This window comes from Ahaetulla prasina, chromosome 5 (assembly GCF_028640845.1).
Source record: "Ahaetulla prasina isolate Xishuangbanna chromosome 5, ASM2864084v1, whole genome shotgun sequence".
Taxonomy (NCBI): Eukaryota; Metazoa; Chordata; class Lepidosauria; order Squamata; family Colubridae; genus Ahaetulla; species Ahaetulla prasina.
The window spans coordinates 6,202,044-6,227,957 of record NC_080543.1 but is presented as its reverse complement, the minus strand read 5'-3'; the positions used below and the strand labels follow the sequence as shown (position 1 = coordinate 6,227,957).

At 43.8% G+C, this 25,914-nt stretch overlaps 1 protein-coding gene across 6 annotated transcripts in view; it reads left to right on the top strand.

The window, feature by feature from the left end:
- NARS2 (asparaginyl-tRNA synthetase 2, mitochondrial) overlaps positions 1 to 25,914 on the top strand; it is a 60,521-nt gene that overhangs the window by 28,701 nt on the left and 5,906 nt on the right. For 5 of the 6 annotated variants that reach the window (XM_058186880.1, XM_058186881.1, XM_058186882.1 and 2 more), the window contains 7 exons: positions 1,557 to 1,657; positions 7,213 to 7,345; positions 12,483 to 12,581; positions 16,169 to 16,206; positions 17,507 to 17,573; positions 19,936 to 20,073; positions 21,391 to 21,488. In XM_058186880.1, the coding sequence (XP_058042863.1) occupies positions 1,557 to 1,657; positions 7,213 to 7,345; positions 12,483 to 12,581; positions 16,169 to 16,206; positions 17,507 to 17,573; positions 19,936 to 20,073; positions 21,391 to 21,488 (674 nt within the window). The remainder of the gene's footprint in view (positions 1 to 1,556; positions 1,658 to 7,212; positions 7,346 to 12,482; positions 12,582 to 16,168; positions 16,207 to 17,506; positions 17,574 to 19,935; positions 20,074 to 21,390; positions 21,489 to 25,914) is intronic. The other variant, XM_058186884.1, reaches the window with a different exon arrangement.

Sequence of the window (25,914 nt, the reverse complement as noted above, 5' to 3'; positions counted from 1 at the left end):
TAGCAGGGGTGTCAAACTCGATTTAATTGAGGGCTGCATCAGGGTTGTGTTTGACCTCGGGGACCAAGGTGGCCGTGGCCAAGGTGGCCGTGGCCAGCATGACATCACTCATGATTGGGGGAAAGGTATCTGTGGTGGCCTGAGAGCTCTGTCAGCAAAAATGGGCTCCCGACAGTGGTGGCATTCAGCCGGTTCTATCCGGTTCGGGCGAACTGGTCGTGCCGGCTGTGGGAGGCTCCGCCCATCCACCCGGGCATAATCATATCCCATTTATCCACATTTTTGATGCTCTAAACACGCGCGGAAGGCCCTGGGCATGCACGGAATTGGGGTGCGCTCTCACATTTACAAACTGGTTGTTGTGGTCCACCAGCTACCTGCAAACGGCTGGCAACGGAGTCAGACAGCGATGAGACTGGGGAGGACAATGGGCCAGTCCTGGAGTCAGGGGAAGGCCCAGATGTGGGCTCTGTGTCGGAGGCAGAGGTGGGGCCAGGGCCATCGGGGAGTGATTTGCGGATTCCAGAGCCTCCAGAGGCTGACAGCAGAGAGGCAGAGGAACAGGAGGAGCCTGTTCCTAATGCACGCATGAGAAGAGCTGCCAGAAGGCAACAGCAGCTCAAGCAAAGAGGACGACTCGGAAGTAGGGTCAAGAGACGATTGGCCCCTCCCATAAGGTTTAAAAGACCAGCAACGGCGTTTGGGCTCTTTGCTGGAAAACAACGTTGATAGCTTTGTCTTGTTGCATTTGTTTTCTATCGGCGTCTTTTGAACTTTTGCCAAGAAAGGCCTTTGGCAGTTTGCCTAATTGGACCAAGGTTGGCGATAGGACTGAGGAATTTGTGTTGGGAGGAATTTGCTTTAATTTAGTTGGACTACGCTGAGAATGAAGCAATTCTCAGCTGTTCGAATAAAGTTTGTTTGTTTTTACACTGACTGAGTTTCCTACTACCTTCTTGGGCCTGGGTCACAACACCGGTAGCGAAGGTAAGTGAATATCACCCCTGACTCCCAAGTTCTGCTTTCGGCTGCAATGGCTTTCTGTACCCCTCTGTCAGCAAAAACGGAGCTCAGGTATGCTCCCCTCCCGGGGCCCATTTTCGGCCGCAATAGCTTCCTACAGTTCTCTGCCAGTGAAAACGGAGCTCCAATTTTGCCAGTAGAGAGCTGCAGGAGGCCGTCATAACCGAAAATGGGGCCTGGGAGGGCCCTCCCAAGCTCCGTTTTCACTGGCAGAGGCACCACAAGCCGATCCTTTGCTGTTTCCAGGGCGGCCCCGTGGGCCAGATCTAAGCACCCCCGGGCCTTGAGTTTCACACCCCTGCTGTGTAGGTCTTTCTGCAGAGCTGATCTTTTTTAAGACAAAAGGTGACTTTTTCACGCTCGTTGCTAGGCTACGCTGCTAAATGTATTTATTTTGATTTCCGTACGTTCCTTCGCAAGCCATGTGTTTAAAAATACTCGGAGGGCTGGCGTTTGGCTGACTTTGGGGGAAAGATTAACCCAATTCCAGAATGGATTCATTAATTTTTTTCCCTACTGTTTAATTCCTGCAGCCTGCAAGTGAAGAGCAAAAACCGGGAGAAGAACATCACTTCTTCAATATTCCGGCGTTTCTTACGGTTTCCGGACAACTCCATTTGGAAGTCATGAGTGGGTATGGCTCACGGGATGTTGTGGCCCGCCAGCGGCCAGCAGAGCTGGCGGCAGATTCGGAGAGTGAGGAGGTTGGGGAGGAACATGGGCCAGTCCTGGAGGCTCTGATGAGAGCTCTGCGTCGGAGGCAGAGAGGGGGCCAGGGCCGTTTGCCAGTTATCAGCTGCCTTCGGAGTCAGACATCAGTGAGGCAGATGAACAGCTGGAGCCTGTTCCCAGTGTGCGCATGCGCAGAGTTGCCAGACGAAGGGAAGAGCTGAGGAACAAGGGTCGACTTGGGAGTAAGGCCACAGGTGGACGGTGAAGGGCCCCTCCCAGAGGGAATGAAAGAGGAACAAAAGGAGAATGGAGTTTGCAGGAGACAATTAATTTGCTTAATTGGTTTGTGACTCTCAGAGATTCCTTGCCAAGTTTTGAAGATATCGGTCTGGCAGCTCTCCAACCTAGATAAGGTCTGACTGTAAATTCTCCCTCGGGAGAATTTGCTGGATGTGAATGAGAAAAATTCACAGTAACTTAATAAAAAAGGGGTTTTTATCGGGACAAGGAGCCTGCTTCGTGCTCTTGGGAAGCCTAGGTCAAAACCCGGGGTTTTAAGCATGATTTTAGTCCGCGATACCGGTGGTCCTCGATTTACGACCAGAGTTGAGCCCAAAATATCTGTTACTAAGTGAGACAGTTGAGTTTTGCCCCCGTTTAATGACCAAGTTGCCAAGTTGTTAAAGGAATCACTGCTGCTAAGTTAGTGACACGGTCGTTAAGTGAATCCCGCTTCCCCCTTGTCTTGGCTTGTCAGAAGGTCGCAAAAGGGGATCGCGTGACCCCGGGACACCGCGACCGTCATAAATGTGAGTCAGTTGCCGAGCGTCCGAATTTTGATCGCGTGATGCTGCATTGGTCGTAAGTGTGAAAAACGGTCACTAGTCACTTTTTTCAGTGCTGTGTTAACTTCCAATGGCCACTAAATGAATGGTTATAAAGGCCACCTGTAATAATCAGTAAAATAATCCAGCTGATTATTTTAACATCGTTCAAAACCTCTATATTCTGATGTCATCTCGGTCTATTTACAGCATCACCCGGTAAGAATAAATAAACAGGCTGTTCGGTGTACAATACACACTGTCGGGTTTGTGCTTCACACTTTGTTCTTCAACAACTCCTTGTTCCTTTTTTATTTTGAAAAACCCCAAACAGACAGAGGTCTTCTAAATAGATCAAATGCAAACTAAATTTAGAGGAGCTATAGATATATATCATAGATATATTTGAAGAGAAATTCCTTCAATCGGAGCCAAAATGCCACTCCTAAGATCTTCAAAGGGGCTTCACAACTCAACCTTTAATGGATTAGAACAGACGAATTACCGTATTTTTCGGACTGTAAGACGCACCGGACTATAAGATGCACCTAAATTTACAGGAGGAAAACAAGAAAAAAAATAGTTTCTGGCCACCGTGTGTCAGATTTTCGCCCTCCCCAGGCCCCCAGAAGCACTCTGCAGTGCTCCGCATGGCCTGTTTTCGGCAGAAATGGGCGCATTTTCACCGAAAATGCATCCGTTTTTGGCCTGCAGAGTACTTCTGGGGGCCAGGGAGGGCAAAAACACGATATGGGAGGCTAAAAACTACCTATAATTATTCCAACATGATCCAAATAACTGATTAAAGCAAAAATTCTTCATTTAACAACGAAACAGGGTTTCTTTAATGAGAAGACTCAGGAGATGGGAGTCTTCATTTTTTCAGCTTTCTTCCTATTTTACTAATATCAATTACTACATTTAATTACTTAAAACGACGACATTACACAATACGTTTTGTTGTGAGAGGATGGATAAACTCCAATGCGAGATATGCATAGGCAGTTCTCGACTTACGACCGCAACGGAGACCAAAAAATTTCCCTTGCTGAGCGAAAGAGTTCTTTAAAAAAGAGTTTTGTCCCATTTTACGACCCCTTCTTGCCGCAGCGGTTAAGCGAATCATTGCCGTTGTTCGGTTAGTCACACGGTCGTTAAGTGAATCTTGCCTTCCCCGTTGACGTTGCTTGTCAGAAAGTGGCAAAAGGGGATCACGTGACACACACACACACACACCCCGGGACACTGCAACTGTGATAAGTACCGTTTTTGGTGGAAACGGGCCCATTTTTGGCAAAAACAGGCCGTGCGGAGCATTGCAGAGAGCTTCTGGGGGCCTGGAAGAGCGAAAACACGACGCATGGAGGGTTCAGTGGCCAAAAACGCCCATAATCGGTCTATAAGACGCACCTAAATTTTCACCCACTTTTATGCTGTTACCGCATGCCTCCCACCGACCCGTACGCTCTCACAGAGAACGACTTCTCAGGGTGCCGTCCGCCAAGCAATGTCGGCTGGCAGCCCCCAGGGGAAGGTCCTTCTCTGTGGGGGCTCCCACCCTCTGGAACGAACTTCCCCCGGGTTTACGCCAAATACCTGACCTTCGGACCTTCCGCCGCAAATTGAAAACACATCTATTTATTCGCGCGGGGCTGGCCTAAATTTTATTGGTTTTAAATTTATTACTAATTTTAATGGGGTTTTTAGTTTTATATATTTTTAGGCCAACTAGATAATAAGTTTTTTAATTTGTATTTTAACTGTATATTTTTGTATCATTTTGTTTTATCTTGGCTGTACACCGCCCTGAGTCCTTCGGGAGAAGGGCGGTATAAAAATTGAATAAATAATAATAATAATAATAATAATAATAATGGGGGAGAAAGGTGCGTCTTAGACTCTGAAAAATGCAGTAGGTGGATGGGGACGATATTTTAGGAAGAAAAAAAACTTTTTTTTAAGACACGGTTCTCAATTTACGACCATCTGTTTGGTGACCGTTTGAAAGTTACAACAGCCCTGAGAAAAATGATTCATGACCATTTTTCAGAGTTACGACCGTTGCCGTTATCTCCAGGACCGTAGGATCAAAATTCAGATCTTTGGCAACTGGCATGTACTTATGACAGTTGCAGTGTCCCGGGCGGGGGTGTGTGTGTGTGTCACGTGATCCCCTTTTGCCACTTTCTGACAAGCAAAGTCAACGGGGAAGGCAAGATTCACTTAAGGACCGTGTGACGAACCGAACAACGGCAATGATTCGCTTAACCGCTGCGGCAAGAAGGGGTCGTAAAATGGGACAAAACTCTTTTTTTAAGAACTCTTTTCGCTCAGCAAGGGAAATTTTTTGGTCTCCGTTGTGGTCGTAAGTCGAGAACTGCCTGTGCATATCTTGCATTGGAGTTTATCCATCCTCTCACAACAAAACGTATTGTGTAATGTTGTCGTTTAAGTATTTAAAGGAAGTAATTGATTGATTGATTGATTGATTTATTTTTCATATTTATATACCGCCCTATCTCCCTAGGGACTCAGGGCGGTTCACAGGCAATTAAAAATACATATAAATACAAACTAAAATAACAATTTTAGTTTGTTATCAAACAATTGATAATAGTAAAATAGGAAGAAAGCTGAAGAAATCTTCATGTCTTCAACCCCTATCTCCTGAGTCTTCTCATGAAAGAAACCCTGTTTCGTTGTTAAATGAAGAATTTTTGCTTTAATCAGTTATTTGGATCTATACCAATTGCCATGTTGGAATGATTATAGGTAGTCCTCGATTTACGACTGTTATTGGGAAATACAACAGCACTTAAAAAAAAATAACTTACAATCGGTCCTTCTACTTATGACCATCCTAGCATCTCCACGGTTACGTGGTCAGAATTTGGGAGCTTGGCAACGGCCCTGTATTTTACGACGGATCACACGATCCTGGTTTGAGCCCTTCCCAGTCATTCACTTAACGACTGCAGCAATTCACTTAATGTCAACGACCAAAAAAAAAAAAAGGTAAAACCAGTGCCCAGCTCGCTTAACCGCCTTGCTTAGCAGTGGAAATTCTGATCCTGATTCTGGTCGTAAGTCGAGGACTACCTGATATCCATGAGGTAAAAAAAAAAAAGAGAAGGAAGGTAGCTAAACCTGGTTTATGACTCACCTTTGTAGCCTAACAACCAAGTCATATCCAACTCTGGGTCTCCTGTTTGGGCGGGGGGGGGGGCGGGTTGGACTAGATGACCTACAAGGTCCCTTCCGACTCTTGTTAATCTGTTAAATCTGTATATTGCCTTCCTTTAAACTTGCCAGTTGTTTTTTTAAAGAGCTTCATTACTCTAGCCAACCCAGTTTTTCTCTCTTCCTTCCTGTATTTGTTTTCCATTTTCAATCCTCATTCATTCCGTTCAGATCCGTGCTTTTCAAATTTGGCCACTTTTAAGATGCTGGGGCTTCATTCTGGGAATAATTATATATTAATCGCATTCTTTGCAATTCTCTCTTTCCCCCCATACATAACACGGCATCTTCCTCTCAGCATTTCTTTTTTTTTTGCAGTAATCAATTTCCTGTATATTCAATTTTTTTTCTGGTTGACATCCTCATTCTACCAGGTGCTTCTTTTCATATCTACAATTAGCATAACCTCATCCACGTCGCATTTTCGTTTCTTCCTTCTTTTGGGGCGCTATCTGTTTTTCTCTGGGATCAAGTCTTGATATTTTTATTTTTTATTTTTATTTATATCCCGCCCTTCTCCGAAGACTCAGGGCGGCTTACACTATGTTAGCAATAGTCTTCATCCTATTTGTATATTTATATACAAAGTCAACTTTTATTGCCCCCAACAATCTGGGTCCTCATTTTACCTACCTTATAAAGGATGGAAGGCTGAGTCAACCTTGGGCCTGGTGGGGCTTGAACCTGCAGTAATTGCAAGCAGCTGCTGTTAATAACAGACTGTCTTACCAGCCTGAGCCACAGAGGCCCCTCCTTTGTCTTGCCTTCAGAATCGCTTGTGCATTGGTTGCCTTCATCGTTTTTCTCGTTGGTTTAAGAATAACAAGAGTTGAAAGGGACCTTGGAGGTCATCTAGTCCAAACCCCCTCCCCCCCCGCCCCCCGCTCAAGCAGAAGACCCTTTACCGTTTCTGACAAATTGGTTGTCCGAACTCTTCTTAAGAAATTCCCATCTACAACTCCTTGGAGATAAATGTGGTGTTAGTTACAGGAACCCATTGTCTGAATCTGAATAGAGCTGGAAGGGACCTCGGAGGTCTTCTAGTCCAGCCCCCTGCTCAAGCAGGAGAACTTATACCATTTCAGACAAGTGGCAGTCCAGTTTCCTCTTAAAAACCTCCAGTGACGAAACACCCACAACTTCTGGTGGCAAGCTGTTCCACTGGTGAATTGTTCTCACGGTCAGGGAATTTCTCCGTAGTTCTGAGTTGCTTCTCTCCTTCGTTAGTTTCCATCCATCGTTTCTTGTCCTGCCTTCAGGTGCTTTGATGTCACTTGCTTGAAAACTTTGCTAAGACCTCAAGAAAGATTCAGGTTATCTGGCTACCGGAACGGTTATAAGTCAAGGACTACCTGTAGGTGATCATTTCCATGTTCAGGTGTATCTCCGCATCATTGCACGCTAGCCAGCAGGCAGCAGCTCATCCTGTTTCGTCTCGTTTTACACCTTGCAGGGCGTTTACGAAAGTGTTTACGTTTGGCCCGACCTTCAGAGCCGACAATTCTCAAACCCGTAGACATCTGGCCGAGTTTTATATGGTGGAGGCCGAACTGTTTTTTGTGGACACACTTCAGGATATAATGCAGGTAAGATTTCCCGGGAGAAATTGTAAATAAGAGTTTTTTTCTGGGTGTGAGGGTTGCAGGTTTTACGCGTTTCATTTTAAGTTTTTTTCCCAGTTTTATAGAAAGAGCAGGGAGCTTTTTGGAAGCCGAAGGAGGCTTAAGAATTTTTTTTTAAAAGTTTTTATTGGTTTTATTACATAGACACAACACAACACAACACAACACACAGATAACATAAACACATAATCTGTGTTTTCTTTTTATATGACGTTTTCGTTCCGTCAGCTTTCTGCTTTATAGATTACCTTTTTCCTTTCTTTTTCCTTTCTTTTATCTTTTCTTCTCCATCCTTTTTCCTTTCTTTTTTACTATCTTTGACTTTATCGTCCCTTTACATCTGGTTTCATTTATTTACAATATTTTACACATTTGTTATCTTCTCTTCTCCATCCTTTTTTTTTCGATTCGGTTTTTCTATTCTCCAACCACTCGTAACATTTGGTCCGTATTTGATAATATTCTGTCTCTTCCTTTTCCTTTATTTCTTTTGTTAATTTGTCCATCTCCGCACAGTCCAGAATTTTCTTGATTGTTTCTTCCTCTGTTGGTATCTTTTTCCCTCAACACTGTCAAACTATTTACTAAATCTGCACTACTATTAATCTTCTCATGGTTCCCATCACCCATCTCTTTCCACTTATGACTGTATGACTGTAACTTGTTGCTGGCAATCCTTATGATTTATATTGATATATTGACCATCAATTGTGTTGTAAATGTTGTACCTTGATGAACGTATCTTTTCTTTTATGTACACTGAGAGCTTATGCACCAAGACAAATTCCTTGTGTGTCCAATCACACTTGGCCAATAAAAAATTCTATTCTATTCTATTCTATTCTATTCTATTCTATTCTATTCTATTCTATTCTATTCTATTCTATATTCTATATATATATGATTGCTTATTTGTAGCCTATGACTATCATTAAATGTCGTCCCTTATGATTCTTGATGAAGGTATCTTTTCTTTTATGTACACTGAAAGCATCTGCACCAAGACAAATTCCTTGTGTGTCCAATCACACTTGGCCAATAAAAAATTCTATTCTATTCTATTCTATTCTATTTTCATTTTTCCGGAGCTGTACGTAGGCAATTCTTGCTGCCGTAATTATGTGTAATATCAAATACTGAATATCTTTACTATAAGTTCTGGTTAGTATCCCAAGTAAGAACATCTCTGGTTTCAAGTCCACCTTATGTCCACTTATCTCTTCTGTCCGGTTTCTGATTGCGGCTTAAGAATTTTTAAAGGGCCGCCTTAAATCGCAGTCTCAAAATCAGAGCTAAGATTTTTCAGGTTTTCTTCAGGTTTTGTATAAAATCTTGAGGTATCTCATCATTATTATTTTTTATTTTTACTTTGGGGGTTTATATTGCAGGGCTTCTATATTTCCCATTTGAGAATCACAGCTAGTTCGTGACTTACAACCCACAATTGAGACCAGATTTTTGATCGCTAAATGAGCCCGTTGTTTTTTTTTTTTTTTATAAAAAAGTTTTATTTTTACAATCTTATCAAATAATTCATCCAATGTACAGTTATATACAATTAGTCGGGCCTGCCCAGTCACCACCCCCCTTTTTAACCTTCTTCCCTCTTCTACCTTCTTTTACTTTCCAAACCTTCCTCTCCTTCTCTTATCTACATCCTCTCCTCCCTCCACCCTACACTAGCCCGTTGTTAAGTGAGCCTGGCCCGATTTTATGACCTCTTTTATTTATTAATTTATTTAGAAAATTTACATAGCCGCCGCCTCACTCATAGGCGGCTCACAAACGCGAAAAGCACAGCATGGAAAAAATAAAAAATAAAAAACAATAGCCTTTGGCTACGTTTGTAAAGTGAATCACTGCACTTGTTAAGTGAATCGTGAAGTCATTAAAGTGAATCCAGCTTCCCCCATTGACTGCCTCTCAGAAGCCGGCTGGGAAGGCTGCAAATGGGGATCACCTGACCCCCGAGACACGGCTATCATCATAAATATATATATGCTGGTCATCAAAAGGCCCGATTTTGGTCATTGGATTGCTGTGAGAGTTGTAAGTGCGAGGAGCCGTCATAAATCACTTTCTCAGTGCAGTTGTAACTTTGAACCTGGGGTGAAATCCAGCAGGTTCTGACAGGTTCTGGAGAACCGGTAGCCGAAATTTTGAGCAGTTCGGAGAACCAGCAAATACCACCTTTGGCTGGTTCCAGAGCAGGGTGGGAATGGAGATTTTGCAGTATCCTTCCCCTGGAGTGGGAAAGTTGTTAAATGGGGCAAAACTCACTTAAAGACTGTTTTGCTTAGTGGCATACATTTTTGGGGCCCGTTGCGGTCGTAAGCCAAGGGCTACTTGTATATATCTTCCCCTTTTCTCCTTTTTCATTCTAATCAGTTTTTGCTGCTGCCTCCAGGACAGGATACGTACCTTTCTTCCGCTGGAAAAATAAAAGGGTTTTTTCTTTTTCTTTTTTTACAATTTTAAAAAACGGTTTCCTGGAATTAATTTCAGCAGAGATGAATGGAAACACTTGCCGGCTTTTGTTGACTGTGTAGTTTTGCTCACGGTGGAAGTTTGTGGAATGGAAAGTTCCTCTTTCGAGGAAACGGATTGGAAGCGGTTTTTGGCCACAGGTTCGCCATCCCGTTCTCATACAGTACAACAGAAACACACACACACCCTCTCTCTTTGTCTCCCTCCCCCTCTCTCCTCCCTCTCTCTTTTTCTCTCCTTCTGCCCCCTCTCTTTCTCTCTCTCTCTCTCCCACCGTCCCCCTTTATCTCTCTCCCCCTCCCTCTGCCCCCTCTCTTTCTCTCTCCCCCTCTCTCCTTCTCTCTTTTAATCCCCTCTCTCCTCTTCTCCCACCTCTCTCCCTCCTCTCTCTTTCTCCTCTCTTCCCCTCTTTCTCCCTCTCCCCTCTCCTCCCTCTCCCTTCTCTCCCTTTCCCACTCTCTCCCCCTCTCCCTTCTCTCTTTTAATCCCCTCTCTCTCCTCCTCTCCCCTCTCCCTTTCTCCCTCTCTTCCCATCTTTCTCCCCTCCCCTCCTCTCCTCCTCCTCTCCCTTTCCCCTCTCTCTGCCTCTCCTCTCTCTCTCTTCCTCTCTCCATCTCCCCTTCTCTCTTTTAATCCCCTCTCTCTCCTTTCTCCCTCTCCCCTCTCTCCTCCCTCTCCCTTCTCTCCTTTCCCTCTCTCTCTCTCCCTCTCCCTTCTCTCTTTTAATCCCCTCTCTCCCTTCTCTCCCCTCTCCCTTTCTCCCTCTCTTCCCATCTTTCTCCCCTCCCCTCCTCTCCCTCTCCCCTCCTCCCTCTCCCTTTCCCCTCTCTCTGCCTCTCCTCCCTCTCTCTCTCTCCTCTCTCCATCTCTCCTTCTCTCTTTTAATCCCCTCTCTCCCTTTCTCCTCCTCTCTCTCCTCTCCTCTCCCTTCTCTCCCTTTCCCCTCTCTCTCTCCCCTCTCCCTTCTCTCTTTTAATCCCCTCTCTCTCCCTTCTCTCCCCTCTCCCTTTCTCCTCTCTTCCCATCTTTCTCCTCCCTCCTCTCCCTCTCCTCCTCCTCTCCCTTTCCCCTCTCTCTGCCTCTCCTCCTCTCTCTTCCTCTCTCCATCTCCCCTTCTCTCTTTAATCCTCTCTCCCTTTCTCCCTTTCTCCCTCTCTCCCTTTTTCTCCCTCTCCTTCTCTCTCTCTCCTATTCTCCCTTCCCCTTCTCTCTTTTAACCCCCTCCCTTCTCTCCCCTCTCTTTTCCTCTCTTCCCCTCTTTCTCCCTCTCCCTCTCTCCTCTCCTTCCTCTCTCTCTCCCTCTCCCTTCTCTCCCTCTCTTTTCCCCTCTCTTCCTCTCTTCTCCTCTCCTCCTCCTCTCTCTCCCCTCTCCCTTCTCTCTTTTAATCCCCTCTCCTCTCTCTCTTCTCCCCTCTCTTCCCCTCTTTCTCCTTCCCCTTCTCTCTCCTCTCCCTCTCCTCCTCTCTCTCCCCTCCCTTTCTCCTTCTCTCTTTTAATCCCCTCTCTCTCTCCCCTCTCTCTCCCCTTTCTCTCTTTCTCCCTCTCTTCCCCCTCTTTCCCTCTCTCCCCCACTTTTTCTCTCTCTCTCTCCTCCCTCTCTCTCTCTCTCTCATTTGGGAAATGAAAAAGGGTGACATGTTTACATCTACCAGCTCTGAAGCGCAGTAGAGGAATACTGACTTATGACCGTTTTTCACACTTACGACTGTCACCGCATCCCTGCAGTCACGTGATCAAAATTAAAACGCTTGGCAACTGGCATGTACTTATGCCGGTTGCAGTGTCCTGGGGTCACGTAGATCCCCTTTTTGCGACCTGATTAACAAAATCAATGAGGAAGCCAGATTCACGTAACAACCATGTAACTTAATAACTGTTCTTATTCACTCCACAACTGTGGCAAGAAAGGCAACAAAAATGGGGCAAAATTCACTTGACGACTGCCTTACTTAGCAACAGAAATTTGGGGCTCAATTGTCGTAAATCGAGGACTACCTGGATTTATGTTGTGGCCTAGCATGTCTGTAGGGAGTAAGTTGGGGAAACTTGCTTGAGAGCAGTTGAGGACTGATAAACCTGCTTGCAATTGATTTATTGCTTATTTATTCATAAAAAGGACATTTACAGGTAGTCCTCGACTTACAACGGTTCATTTAGTGACCGTTTGAAGTTACAGCAGCGCTGAAAAATGTGGCTTCCAACCGTTCCTCATTTATGACCTGGGCATCCTCCCCACGCTCACATGATCAAAATTCAGAGGCTTGGCCATTGTCTCACATTTACGACGCATTGCCCTGTTCCCGGGGTCACGTGATCTCTCTCTCTCTTTTTTTTTTTTTTGGCGACCTTCTGACAAGATTCACTTAACAACCGCGTCACTCATTTTAACAACTGCAGCGATTAAACTTCGCAAAAGTGGCAAGGAAAGTCCCCAAATGGGGCAGAGCTCGCTCCACAAATTTCTCATTTGGCAACATAAATTCTGGGCGCGGCTGCGGTCGTAAGTCGAGGACTACCCGTACTGGGGGGGTTATCATCTTGTCTGGAACAGGAAATATTTTGGCTTCTTTCTCTTTTAACCTGATTTTTTTTTTCCCCTTTCCTTTTTCCTTAGGTTATAGAAGACATTTTCAAAACGGTGACCGACCGAGTTGTCTCCAACTGCCCTCAAGATGCTAACCTTTTCCATAAACGTATCGCTCCTGGCCATGAGGTAAATATTTTTCTAATATATCTAATATATCTATAATTTTTCAGGCTCGGCTGAATTTTTCAGCCTTCAAATAACCCTCAACTTATGACAACAATTAGGAGCCCTGTTTCTTTCTTTTTTTTTAATTTCTTCTTTTTTATATAATTTTATTTATAGTTTTTTTCTTTGACATACATAAGTGCTTAGTGAACAGTGTATTTTCTGGGTCGATTTACTTTATATACAATACTAATAACAATAATAATGCTATTTAGGTGTACATGGTAATAATCTTTCAGCTTCTAACATTTAACATATACATAGTAATTGTAATATATTATATAGCAGTATACATAATAATTCCCAATTTCTAATTTCTACCTCTATTTTCTAACCCTTAATAAAGCAAATCCCATATTAAGAAGTAGGAACGCTATTTCTGCTGCTAAACAAGTCAGTTGTTCAGTGAGTTATGTTCAATTTTAAAGCCTTGTTTTGCCACAAACTGAATCAATGCAGTTTTTAAGTGAGTCATGCGGTCTAATATATCTAATATATTTGTAATTTTTCAGCCTTCAAATAACCCTCAATTTACAACAACAATTAGGAGCACTGTTTCTTTTTTTTTCCTTTCTTTTTTATATAATTTTATTTATAGTTTTTTTCTTTAAGTGCTTAGTGAACAGTGTATTGTCTGGGTCAATTTACTTTATACACAATGCTACTGATAATAATGCTACTTAGGTGTACATGGTAATAATCTTTCAACTTCTAACATTTACATATACATAGTAATTGTAATATATAGCAGTATACATAATAGTATACATAATTATATATACATATTCTAATATATATACATAATTCTGCAACCCAACAAGAAAAACACAGACTTCAGAGGATAATTAGAACTGCAGAAAAAATAATTGCTACCAACCTGCCTTCCATTGAGGACCTGTATACTGCACGAATCAAGAAGAGGGCCCTGAAAATATTTACAGACCCCTCACATCCTGGACATAAACTGTTTCAACTCCTACCCTCAAAACGACGCTATAGAGCACTGCACACCAGAACAACTAGACACAAGAACAGTTTTTTCCCGAAGGTCATCACTCTGCTAAACAAATAATTCCCTCAACACTGTCAGACTATTTACTGAATCTGCACTACTATTAATCGTTTCATAGTTCCCATCACCAATCTCTTTCCACTTATGACTGTATGACTATAACTTGTTGCTGGCAATCCTTATGATTTATATTGATATATTGACCATCAATTGTGTTGTAAATGTTGTACCTTGATGAACGTATCTTTTCTTTTATGTACACTGAGAGCATATGCACCAAGACAAATTCCTTGTGTGTCCAATCACACTTGGCCAATAAAATTCTATTCTATTCTATTCTATTCTAATAATATATTCCCAATTTCTAATTTCTATCTCTGTTTTCTAACCCTTAATAAAGCAAATCCCATATTAAGAAGTAGGAACGCTATTTCTGCTGCTAAACAAGCCAGTTGTTCAGTGAGTTATGTTCAATTTTACAGCCTTGTTTTGCCACAAAGTGAATCAATGCAGTTGTTAAGTGAGTCATGCGGTCGTTAAGCGAATCTGGCTTCCCGCATTGGCTCTGCTTGTCAGAAGCCCTCTTAGGAAGGTCACAAATGGTGATTCCAGGTAAGTCCTCCACTTACAACAGTTCACTTAGTGACCATGCTACGTTACAACGGCACTGGACGAAGTGACTTACGACCGTTTTTCGCGCGTAGAACCATTGCAGCATCCCCACGATTTACATCGCGATTTACGTTCAGACGGTTGACAACTGACTCATACTTACGACCGTCGCAGTGTCCCTGGGTCACGTGATCCCCATTTGCGACCTTCTGACAAGCCAAGTCAGTTGGGAAACCGGATTCACTTAACAACCGGGTTACCAATTGTAAGCACTGCAGGGATTCACTTAACAAACGCGGCGAGAAAAGTCGTAAAATGGGGCAAAACTCACTTGACAAATTTCTCACTTAGGGACATAAATTTTATGGGCTCAATTGTGGTCGTAAGTTGAGGACTACCTGTGCATCATCCCAGGTTGCTGCAACCACTGTAAATGTATGGTGGTTGCCATACACCCAAATTTCAGTCTTATGACCATGGATCGGCTGCAACGGTCATAAATGCAAGGATCAGTCATAAGTCTTGCTAAAGAAATGGCTATAAGTCGAGAACTGCCTATATATGGAGAAAAATCAGGATACTAACAACTGTTATTTCTATAACAACAGCTATTGTCATTGATTATACTGACGGCTAACACGGAGCATCATTATATGTAGTCCTCGTCTTACAATAGTTCATTTAGTGACTATTTGAGGTTACGTCACTGAAAAAAAATGACTTGTGGCCATTTTTCACACTCACAACCATTGCAGCATCTTCGTGGTCATGTGATCAAAATTTGGGGAAGCCAGATTCATTTAACAACCTTGTTTAGTAACTTAACCATTGAAGGGATTCACTTAACGAGCGTGGCAAGAAAGATTGTAAAATTGGGCAAAATTCACTTAACAAATGTCTCACCTAGCAACAGAAATGTTGGGCTCAGTTGTGGTCGTAAGTCAAGAACTACCCGTATTTTATTCCTCTTGTTTTGTCGGTGAACTTATTCTTGGGTGCATCTAATTGGCTGCCCTAGACACTGAATTAAACAAGCTTTTTGTGTAAGTCAATGCAGTTTGTTTAAAAGTACGAGAATGTTTTCCCGTGTTTGAAATTGTATAGGCTGCATACTTTATTATATGCAACATACTTTAATATTAGTTCAAACCACATTAGAATAGAATAGAATAGATTTTTTTATTGGCCAAGTGTGATTGGACACACAAGGAATTTGTCTTGGTGCATATGCCCTCAGTGTACATAAAAGAAAAGATACGTTCATCAAGGTACAACATTTACAACACAATTGATGGTCAGTATATCAATATAAATCATAAGGATTGCCAGCAACAAAGTCACAGTCATACAGTCATAAGTGGAAAGAGATGGGTGATGGGAACTATGAGAAGATTAATAGTAGTGCAGATTTAGTGAATAGTTTAAGAGTGTTGAGGGAATTATTTGTTTAGCAGAGTGATGGCCTTCGGGAAAAAACTCTTCTTGTGTCTAGTTGTTCTGGTGTCCAGTGCTCTATAGCGTCATTTTGAGGGTAGGAGTTGAAACAGTTTATGTCCAGGATGCGAGGGATCTGCAAATATTTTCACGGCCCTCTTCTTGATTCGTGCAGTATACAGGTCCTCAATGGAAGGCAGGTTGGTAGCAATTATTTTTAGAAATGGTTCAACTGGGCTTATCTTGGTACAAATTTGGCTTTCCTTTGACTCTTTCGATTTTGCTAATTTTTTTCTCCAAATTTTCTCATGTTTTTTTTTCTCCTCAAATTTCTCAATTTCTCCCGAAACGGAAAATTGTTTGCTTTCAGTCTGATTGTGCAATCCTTACTGTTGTCTCAACTATTTCCGCAAAACGTTTTTGTTTCAAAACCTAAGCTATTTTTGATGTTAGCTGTCCCATTAACTTTCCCTTTCTCTTTCTTCTTTAGGCCAAATTAGAAAAAATGCTGAAGAAGCCATTTATAACGTAAATATATTGGGGGGGGAAGTTTTTTTGTCGTTGTTGCTTAACTTACAAGCGTAATTTGTAATTTGTGACTTAACATTTCTCAGTATGTAATAATTTTGACTCGTCTTTGGGGGGGGGGGAAGTGAATTAGAATCGGATTTGTTTTGGATTTGGATGGGAGACCACCAGGAAGATCTTAGAATCTCGAACTAAACATTAAGTTGCAGTTCAGAAAATGAATTGCTCAAGCCCAGGGATCTCCAATGCTGGCTGGGGAATTCTGAGAGTTGAAGTCCACAAATCTTAAAAGTTGCCAAGTTTGGAAAATCTTGCTCAAGAATCTAGTTAACTAAAGTTCTTTTTTTTTATATAATAAGTTTTATTTGTACACTTTTCTTCAACATACATGAGTGCTTAATAAACAGTGTAATATCTGGATCAATTTATCTATACATAATATCAATAATAATAACAATCTTTACTTGTATATACCGTAGTACCCTGTTTCCCCCAAAATAAGACATCCCCCGATAAAAAACCCAATCGGACTTTTGAGCGCATGGCAATAAGGCCAAGCGCTTATTTCAGGGTTCAAAAAAATATAAGACAGGGTCTTATTTTCCGGGAAACACGTAGTATTCTTCCAACTTTTGATTTCTACCTCTGCTGTCTAACCATTTGTAAAACAAATCCCATGTTATATAGTATTCTGTATCCTCTTTATCCTTTATCTTTAATGTTAGCCTATCCATTTCCGCACAGTCTAATGTTTTTAGTGAGCCAAAGTTCAGTATTAAATTGGCATCAGAGAAGGGACAGCGGAATTTAAGAGGGGTTAGAACAGGGGTGTCGAACTCAAGGCCCGGAAGCCAGATCTGGCCCACGGGGTGCTTAGATCTGGCCCGTGGGGCCACCCTGAAAAGAACGGGCCCGCGGTGCTTCTGCCAGCAAAAACGGAGCTTGGGATGACCGCGCGCGGCTTTCCATTTTCACTGGCAGAGGTTTGCAGGAGGCCGTCGCAGCCGAAAATGGAGGTTGGGAGCGCAGGTGCCCCTCCCCCCCCGACATGAGTGACGCCATACTGACCACACTCCCCGAAATCAAACACAACCCTGATGCGGCCCTCCATGAAATCGTGTTTGACTCCCCTGGCTTAGAACATTTGTGGCAACGTAACGATTCTAAGCTGATGACATGCTTAACTCCACCCCTTCAATTTATGCCTGTTCTTCTACTAATACACCAATAATTTTGTTGAGATTCAGGGTACAAATCTTTAAAATAATTGACAATCCTTTTTTTTTTTTTTTTTTTGAAGAATGTCCTATACTGAAGCTATTGAAATTTTGGAGAGAGCTCAGCAAGTATTCACTTACAAACCAGCCGTGAGTATTTTTGGGAGATTTTTGATGGTGGTTTTGATCAAACTCGGGTATTTAGTAGGCTGATAGAAAACTGTGAGATTAATAAAAACGTGTACCTCAAATACTCAGGAAGCCCGTTTGGTCCTTTTTAATCAGTGGGGAAGCCAGATTCCTTTAACAACCGTGTTAACAAACTTAATGGCAGTGTTTTGCTTAACGACCATGGCGACAAAGATTGTGAAATGGGACGAAGCTCACTTAAACATCTCGCTTAGCAATAGAAATTTTGGGCTCAACTGTGGTTGCACGTCGAGGACTACCCATGTAAGTGTGGAACATCTGTTCACCAGCCCAATTGTGCAGATAATACACCGCGTCACAATAATCGGTCCAGTTCCAACTTTCACTGCTGTGGATTAGAGTACATTCGCTGCAGGGGTGAAATGTAAAATTGGTTACTACCGGTTCTGTGGGCGTGGCTTGGGGGGGGTGTAAAGTGACTGGGTGGGTGTGGCCAACTTTTTTTTTTTTTACTTTTAAAAGCATTTTTTCTACAACCTCTTCGGCGGAAGAGGTTATAAAAAAAATGCTTTTAAAAGCCTCTGATGATCAAGCAACTCAGCTGGGATCGCCAGAGGAGCCTTTTAAAAGCATTTTCTCTACAACCTCTTCGGCCGAAGAGGCTGTAAAAAAAAAATGCTTTTAAAGAGTTCTGATGATCCCAGCTGAGTTGCCTGATCGCCAGAACCTTTAAAAGCATTCTTTTTACAGCTTGTTCGGCCGAAGAGATGGTAGAAAAAACGCTTTTAAAAGGTTCTGACGATCCCAGCTGAGCCGCACGATCATCAGAGGCTTCTTTTTTTTACTTTTAAAAGCATTTTTTCGGTGGAAGAAAAAATGCTTTTAAAAGTTTAAAAAAAAAAAAACCTTGATCGCGTGGTTCAGCTGGGGCGGGGGAAGGGCAGGGATTTTTGCTACCGGTTCTCCAAACCACCCACCGCCATTGCTACCGGATCAGGCGATCCGGTCCAAACTGGGAACATTTCACCCCTGATTCTAACCTACAAATCTTAACAAGGCTTTGCCATTCCCATGGTGATGTTTTCCTTGTGAATTGGACGTCTCTGTATTTATTGTGTGTAGCTTACCGTTTTACTATCGGTATAATTATATAACCGTATCTATTTATTTAAACATTTCTTAGCTGCTGGAACAAAATAAAACAACACTTCACATCTTACGCAGAATAGGGGTGGGACAATTTAAAACATTCCCGATGAGCCAGAAGTGTAGAGATAAACACGGTGAAAGCAGTGACGAATATAAAACCACAAGGTCAAAACAATAACAATGAATATGGAAGATAAGTTCCTGACATCAGGGAAGGCCTTCCCCAAAACAATTGCCGTTTCTTCAGCAGTTTCAGAAATGTCAACATGGAGGAAGCCGGGCTAATCTCCAGGTGGCTGTTTCATAGTAAATTGGCCAAAAGAGCCACCACGGTCCTAGGCTGCATTAACAGAGGGATAGAATTAGTGTTAATACCACTTTATAAGGTTTTGGTAAGGCCACACTTGGAATACGGCATTCAGTTTTGGTCGCCACGATGCAAAAAAGATGTGGAGACTCTAGAAAGAGTGCAGAGAAGAGCAACAAAGATGATGAGGGGACTGGATGATAAAACATACAAAAAACGGTTGCTGGAATTGGATATGTCTAGTTTAATAAAAAGAAGGACCAGGGGAGACATGACAGCAGTCTTCCAATATCTCAGGGGCTGCCCCAAAGAAGAGGGAGTCAAGCTATTCTCCAAAGCACCTGAAGGCAGGACAAGAAGCAATGGGTGGAAACTCATCAAGGAGAGAAGCAACTTAGAACTAAGGAGGAGTTTCCTGACAGTTAGCACAATTAACCAGTGGAACTCTTGCCACCAGAAGTTGTGAATGCTCCAACATTGGAGGTTTTTAAGAAGAGATTGTACAGCCCTTTGCCTGAAATGGTATATGGGTCTCCTGCCTGTGCAGGGGGTTGGATTAGATGGCCCTACAAGGTCCCTTCCAACTCTGTTATTCTGTCTATTTAGAGCAGTGTTTCTCAATCTTAGCCATTTTACGCTATGCGGACTTCAACTCCCAGAATTCCTCAGCCAGCTTGCTTGGTGGGGAATTCTGGGAGATGAAGTCCACACAGCTTTAACATTTCCAAGGTTCATAAACCCAGATTTTGGAGATTTGAATGCAAGTCTATAACCTGATCATCACAGCAGTCTGAGAAAGTATCGAACATCGACAATGTTTTCAAGTAGTTTGCAAACCTAAAACGGCCTGCGATTATCATGGTTTGTTTATTTTAAAACTTGGTTTTTGTTTAACTCTTTCCTTAGTGGGGGCAAGATCTCCAGAGCGAACACGAGAAGTACCTGGTGCGACACTGCGGTGATATTCCTGTTTTCGTGTACAACTATCCCTACGACCTTAAGCCGTTCTACATGCGGGACAACGAAGATGCACCTCGTAGGACTGTAAGAACTTATTTATTAAAATCCTTTTGGTCAAGACACCCATTTCCTCTTCGCTTGTTGTTACGCTCTTTAAACTTTTTTGAAATGAAATTAATTCTCTTCTTGGATGAAATGGGTTTGTGCTGCAAACGTTTACACTACATTTGGGCCTGTTTAATGCTAGGTAAGGGAGGGAGGGAGGGAGGGAGGGAGGGAGGGAGGGAGGAAGGAAGGAAGGAAGGAAGGAAGGAAGGAAGGAAGGAAGGAAGGAAGGAAGGAAGGAATTTCCAACTCTGGAATTTTTTAAGAAGATGTTGGATAACCATTTGTCTGAAGTGGTGTAGGGTTTCCTGCCTGGGCAGGGGGTTGGACTAGAAGACCTCCAAGGTCCCTTCCAACTCTGTTACTACTACTACTATTATTATTATTTACACAAAATGACAGTATACACAGCAAACGAGATAACTATGCTGGATTTCGTATCACAAATCACTAGTCGAATTATTATTATTATTATTATTATTATTATTATTATTATTATTATTATTATTATTATTACGGGAGAGAGAGAGGAAGGAAGGAAGAAAAGAAAGAGAAAGGAAGGAAGGAAAGAAAGAAAGAGAAAGAAAGAAAGAAAGAAAGAAAGAAAGAAAGAAAGAAAGAAAGAAAGAAAGAAAGAAAGAAAGAGCTGGAGGTTTTTGGGACCTCGGAGGTCCTCTAGTCCAACCCCCTGCTCAAGCAGGAGACCCGATTCCATTCCAGACAAATGGCTGTCCAATCTCTTCTTAAAAACACGACTTCTTGAGGCAAGCTGTTCCACTGGATAATTGAAGAGAGTAACTGGTAGTAAGGGAGTCAGCCTGACCAGGTAGACATTGCAGGAACGCACGTAGCTGAACTAATCTTACTATATTGTAAAAACCACCTTAATTAAATTGCTGGCAGGCGCCCGCCCACCCCACCCCACCCGCGGGAAGGTGCAGGAGGCGGAGTGCTGCCTGCCACACCCCCTGGCCCCGCCCGCCATGGCCCCGCCCGCCCCGCCGGTCATTAAGGCAGAGAACTGGTTGTTAAATTAGTTGAATCCCATCACTGACCTCAGTGTATAGTCATGCTGGCCACATGCCCACGGAAGTGTCTTCGGACAATGCTGGCTCCCTCGGTCAAGAAACGGAGACGAGTGCTGCCCCCTAGAGTCAGACATAACCGGACAGGAGACGACCTTATGGTTTACCTTTAACCATTCAGGAAATGCCTCTGGGGTCTACCTGGTTCGTTGTGTCCTTTCACCACACAGAGAGATTTTGGAGAAACCTCTGACCTTCTGTTCCCTAAAAGGTAGCAGCGGTTGATCTACTGGTCCCAGACGTCGGAGAACTTTTCGGTGGAAGTTTGAGAGAAGACCGTGTGGATTTTCTACAATCTCGCTTACGGAGGTAGTGGGGATTTCTCTGCCTGGCTTGTTGGGTCAGGGGTTGGGTCAAGGGTGAAAGGCTCCCAGATCGGACTGGATCGCGCGATCCCGTAGCGGTCGTGGCCGGTAGTCCGGCGAACTGGTAGCGATGGAAAAGCAAAGCTCCGCCCACCCGCCCGGCTGTCATTACTTCCTGGTTTTAAGCAGGAAGTGGTTTTGCGGCATGCGCAGAAGGTCTGCGCGCGCATGTGACACACACACGCATTTCCAAACCAGTAAGGAAGGTAAGTAGATTATTAAGCGCTACCCAGCCCACACCTGGGCATGGTAGCGCTTAATAATATAACCAAAGAGGGTTTTTTTTAAAAAAAAATCAAAATTTAATAGGATGAGTGGTGCGGTGGCCTAGAGGTGGCGCTCTCACCTCACAATCAGGAGGCTGTGAGTTCGATCCTAGGTTGAGGCAGATATTTCTCTCTCTGGGCACAATGAGAATATATATGTGCTGAACAAAACTCCGCACTGGCGACAGGAAGGGCATCCGGCCAGTAAGCATTCAGCTCCATTCAGTTGCCCAAGACAAGACATTATGGGGGTCTTTAAAAGAAGATGATGATCAAAAATAAATCGGATGAAGAAGAGGCAGGGGGCTCAGGCAGAAGAGGACTTACGGTGTTCTCCCTCGCCTCCGTCCGAATGATGGCTTAATTAGCCGTCACTATCAGCTCTGGCAGCAGAATAGCCAGCGTCTGCCAAGAGCCTCCGTTATCGTCTACGATGCTGGTGACACCTAGAAACAAACTTCAGCTCTAGTCAATCAGTGGATTTGCCTGTTACAAAGAGACACGGCAGCTCTGGCTGCCTTTTATATCCTGTGGGGTGTGGCTCCATGACTCAGCACTTCCTAGGCCTGCCCCACCCCTGCTTCTGTTGTTCCCGCCTCTCCTGCCTACGAAACCTAGGGTCCAGCCAGGCCTGATTGCCGTCAGCTGGGTCTGCAGGCGTGGCCTGGGTGGGGGAAGAGTCAGGAGATGGAGGCCTCGTTATCTCTTCCACCTGGCCTGTTTCTGGCTCCTGGAGCTGAACCAGGCAAGCCGGTGCTCCTGAGGTGAGTCCTGACGGCCCTTCCCCCTCACAGCCCAAGTCACTTTCTGGCAGCAGGCCCGGCTCGGGGGGCACAGACACAACATATGGGGAATCTGTTTGCTAGGGATCCCATCTCCTTTAAGTGGATACAATACAGGTAGTCCTCGACTTATAATAGTTCATTTACTGACGGTTCAAAGTTACAAAGGCACCGAAATGACTGTTTTTCAGACTTATGACCCTTGCAGCATCCCCTTGGTCACGTGATCAAAATTGAGACGCTTGGCAACTGGCATGTACTTATGACAGTTGCAGTGTCCCGGGGTCACGTGATCACTTTTTGAGACTTTCTGACAAGCAAAGTCCACGGGGGGGAAGCCAGATTCACTTAACAACCGGGTTACTAACTTAACAACAGCAGCGATTCACTTAACAACGGTGGCAAGAAAGGTCGTAAAATGGAGCAAAACAGTACTTCACGAATGTGTCCCTTGAGCAACAGAAATGTCGGGCTCGATTGTGGTTCGTATCTCGAGGACTACTGTATGGTGTTTCCTTGAGTCTCTTTTTCAAAAGCGATGTTCAAAGTCCCATTTTTCTGCACTGCTGAATTTGGGATCAGGGAAGGACATGCCCTTTTGAGAAATTACGAGAAATAAGGTGTTCTGATGCCTTTTTTTGGAACTGCAGATTGCGGTTGGCCTTGCCTGCTCTTGGGAGGGTTTTTCAATTTTGCTTTCATGTCAAACTTCGAGTCATGGATTTTTTTTGCAAGATATTTATAGACATTTCATTACCTGACTACATAACCTCATTGTTGTGGCTCCCCACCCCCGGGCCTGACCCCCTCCCAGAAAGTGGCTCAGAGAGTGAGGGGGAAGGGTCGTCGGGGCTCCCCTCTGCAGGGCCGGCCTCTCTGGCTCAGTTCCAGCAGCCAGAGGCAGGCCAAGTGGAGGAGGTGATGAGGCCTCTGTCTCCTGTATCTCCCCCGCCCAGGCAACGCTTCCAGACCCAGCTGTGGACAATCAGTCCTGGTTAGATCCCAGGTTTCGTAGACAAGAGAGGCGGGAACAACAAAAGAAGGGGTGGGTCAGGCCTAGAGAGTGCTGAGTCACGGAGCCACACCCCACAGGATATAAAAGCAGGAGGGGCTGCTCTACTACTTTGTGACGGACAAAACAAACTGACTGGAGAAAACTTGAGCTGAACTATTCAACTGAGCATTTGGCCTGGATTGCTGTTTGTTCCTGACTTCCTGGTTGCTCCGGTAACATCAGGGAAGATAAAGAAAACCTTGGCAGACGTTCGCTGGTCTGATGCCAGAGCTGATAGCTGCCGTGGACTAAATTGCTGGCTAATTGAGTCAGTTCACGTGTCTCCCGGACTGAGGTGGGGCCGGGGACAGAACACTCATCGGTGCTGATGTGTGCGCCGTTTGCTCCCTGTTTATATAGAAAAGCTTGCAGTGTGGTATTGGTGGAATGTGGTTTTTGTCCTTGGTAGTGCCTTGATTAGGATATTCTTTTCCACTTGGTTGTTTGTCTTGTCTTAATCCATGCTTATCTGGGTATAGGCTGCCGGTAGGTGATGGTCGTTTTGTTTCATTTTTATTTATTTTTTGGTTGTCTCTCTTGAATTTTCAAGCATTTGGGGGCATTAATTTGGTTTGAATTAATAAAGCCGCACCTAGAATCCTGCACCCAGTTTTGTTCACCACACTATAAAAAAGATGTTGTGACTCTAGAAAAAGTGCAGAGAAGAACAACCAAGAGGATTAGGGGACTGGAGGCTAAAATGCATGAAGTACGGTTGCAGGAACTGGGCATGGCTGGTCTAGTGAAGAGAAGGACCAGGGGAGACAGGATAGCATCTTCCAATATTTGAGGGACTGCCACAGAGAGGAGGAAGGGGGTCAAGCTGTTTTCCAAGGCACCTGAAGGCCAGACAAGGAATAATGGATGGAAGTTGATCAAGGAGAGATTCATCCTAGAAATAAGGAGAAATTTCCGGACAGTGAGAAGAATCAACCCATGGAACAGAAGCTGCCTTTGGAAGTTGTGGGAACTTCATCACTGGAGACTTTCAAGAAGAGACTGGACTGCCATCGGTCAGAAATGGTGCTTGGGCCAGAGGGGTTGGACTAGATGATCTACAAGGTCCCTTCCAACTCCAATTCTTGTTAACCTGTTAATCTGGTCTAGTTGCTCGCCGTATCCCAGTTGAAACCGTGATCGAGTCCGTCCATATGTTACAAAAATTAAAGGAGTTGCCCTTGTGACTTCTGACTTGTTAGTTGACGTTCACTGCTGGTTTTTTTCTGGAGTGGTTTTTCAGCTTTTCTGTCCAGCTGTGGCTCACGGATTCTTCTGCAGAAGTGCTCCACGCCCAGCATCAAAGGGATTCTACAGGATTCCAGAAAGCGCTAAGGGATTTCCCCCAGCAATTTGGCAGGCGCTTCCATCTCATACTGATCACACACTGCCCTTCTGAGAAAGCCAGAGTGAAGGTGTGGTTGTTTCTCACACACCCTCCTGTGAAGCTGAGCTGTTGTTTACTTTCTCCTCTTATTATCTCTTAATAGTTTTGCTAGCAGTCCTTGCCTTCTCTGTTCCAATTTATCTCTGCAATTCTCTAGTCCATAATCTTAAAAAGGTCAAGGTTCCTCTCGCACAGATGTGCTAGTCGTTCCCGACTCTAGGGGGCGGTGCTCATCTCCGTTTCAAAACCGAAGAGCCAGCGCTGTCTGAAGACGTATCCATGGTCATGTGGCCAGCATGACTCAACACTAAAGGTGCATGGAACGCTGTTACCTTCCCACCAAAGGTGGTCCCTATTTTTCTACTTGCATTTTTTATCTGCTTTCGAAGTTGGCAGAAGCTGGGACAAGAAACGGGAGCTCACCCTGTTACACAGCACTAGGGATTCAAACCGCTGAACTGCCGACCTTCCAATCGACAAGCTCAGCGTCTTCGCCACTGAGCCTTACCTTATCTGGTCACTAAGAGTCAATACTAATTTGACAGCACATAAACAACCCATTTATGCAGAGGCCAAGTCCTACTGCTTTTTTTAATTGTGGTTTTTTTTTAATTGAGCTTTATTAGAACACAAAATATAATGAAAATAAAGATGAAGGGGAAAAAGAGGAAGAAATACATATATTTTTTTTAAAAAAAAAGGAGAAAAGAAAAAAGTGTTGATTCTTTCCAAAACAATATGGGTAGTCCTCAAATTACGACCACAATTGAGCCCAAAGTTTCTGTTCTTAAGTGAGATAGATGTTAAGTAACAACTTTTTTTTTTACTTTACCTATAATTATTACAATAAGGGATGCGGTGGCTCAGTGGCTAAGACGCTGAGC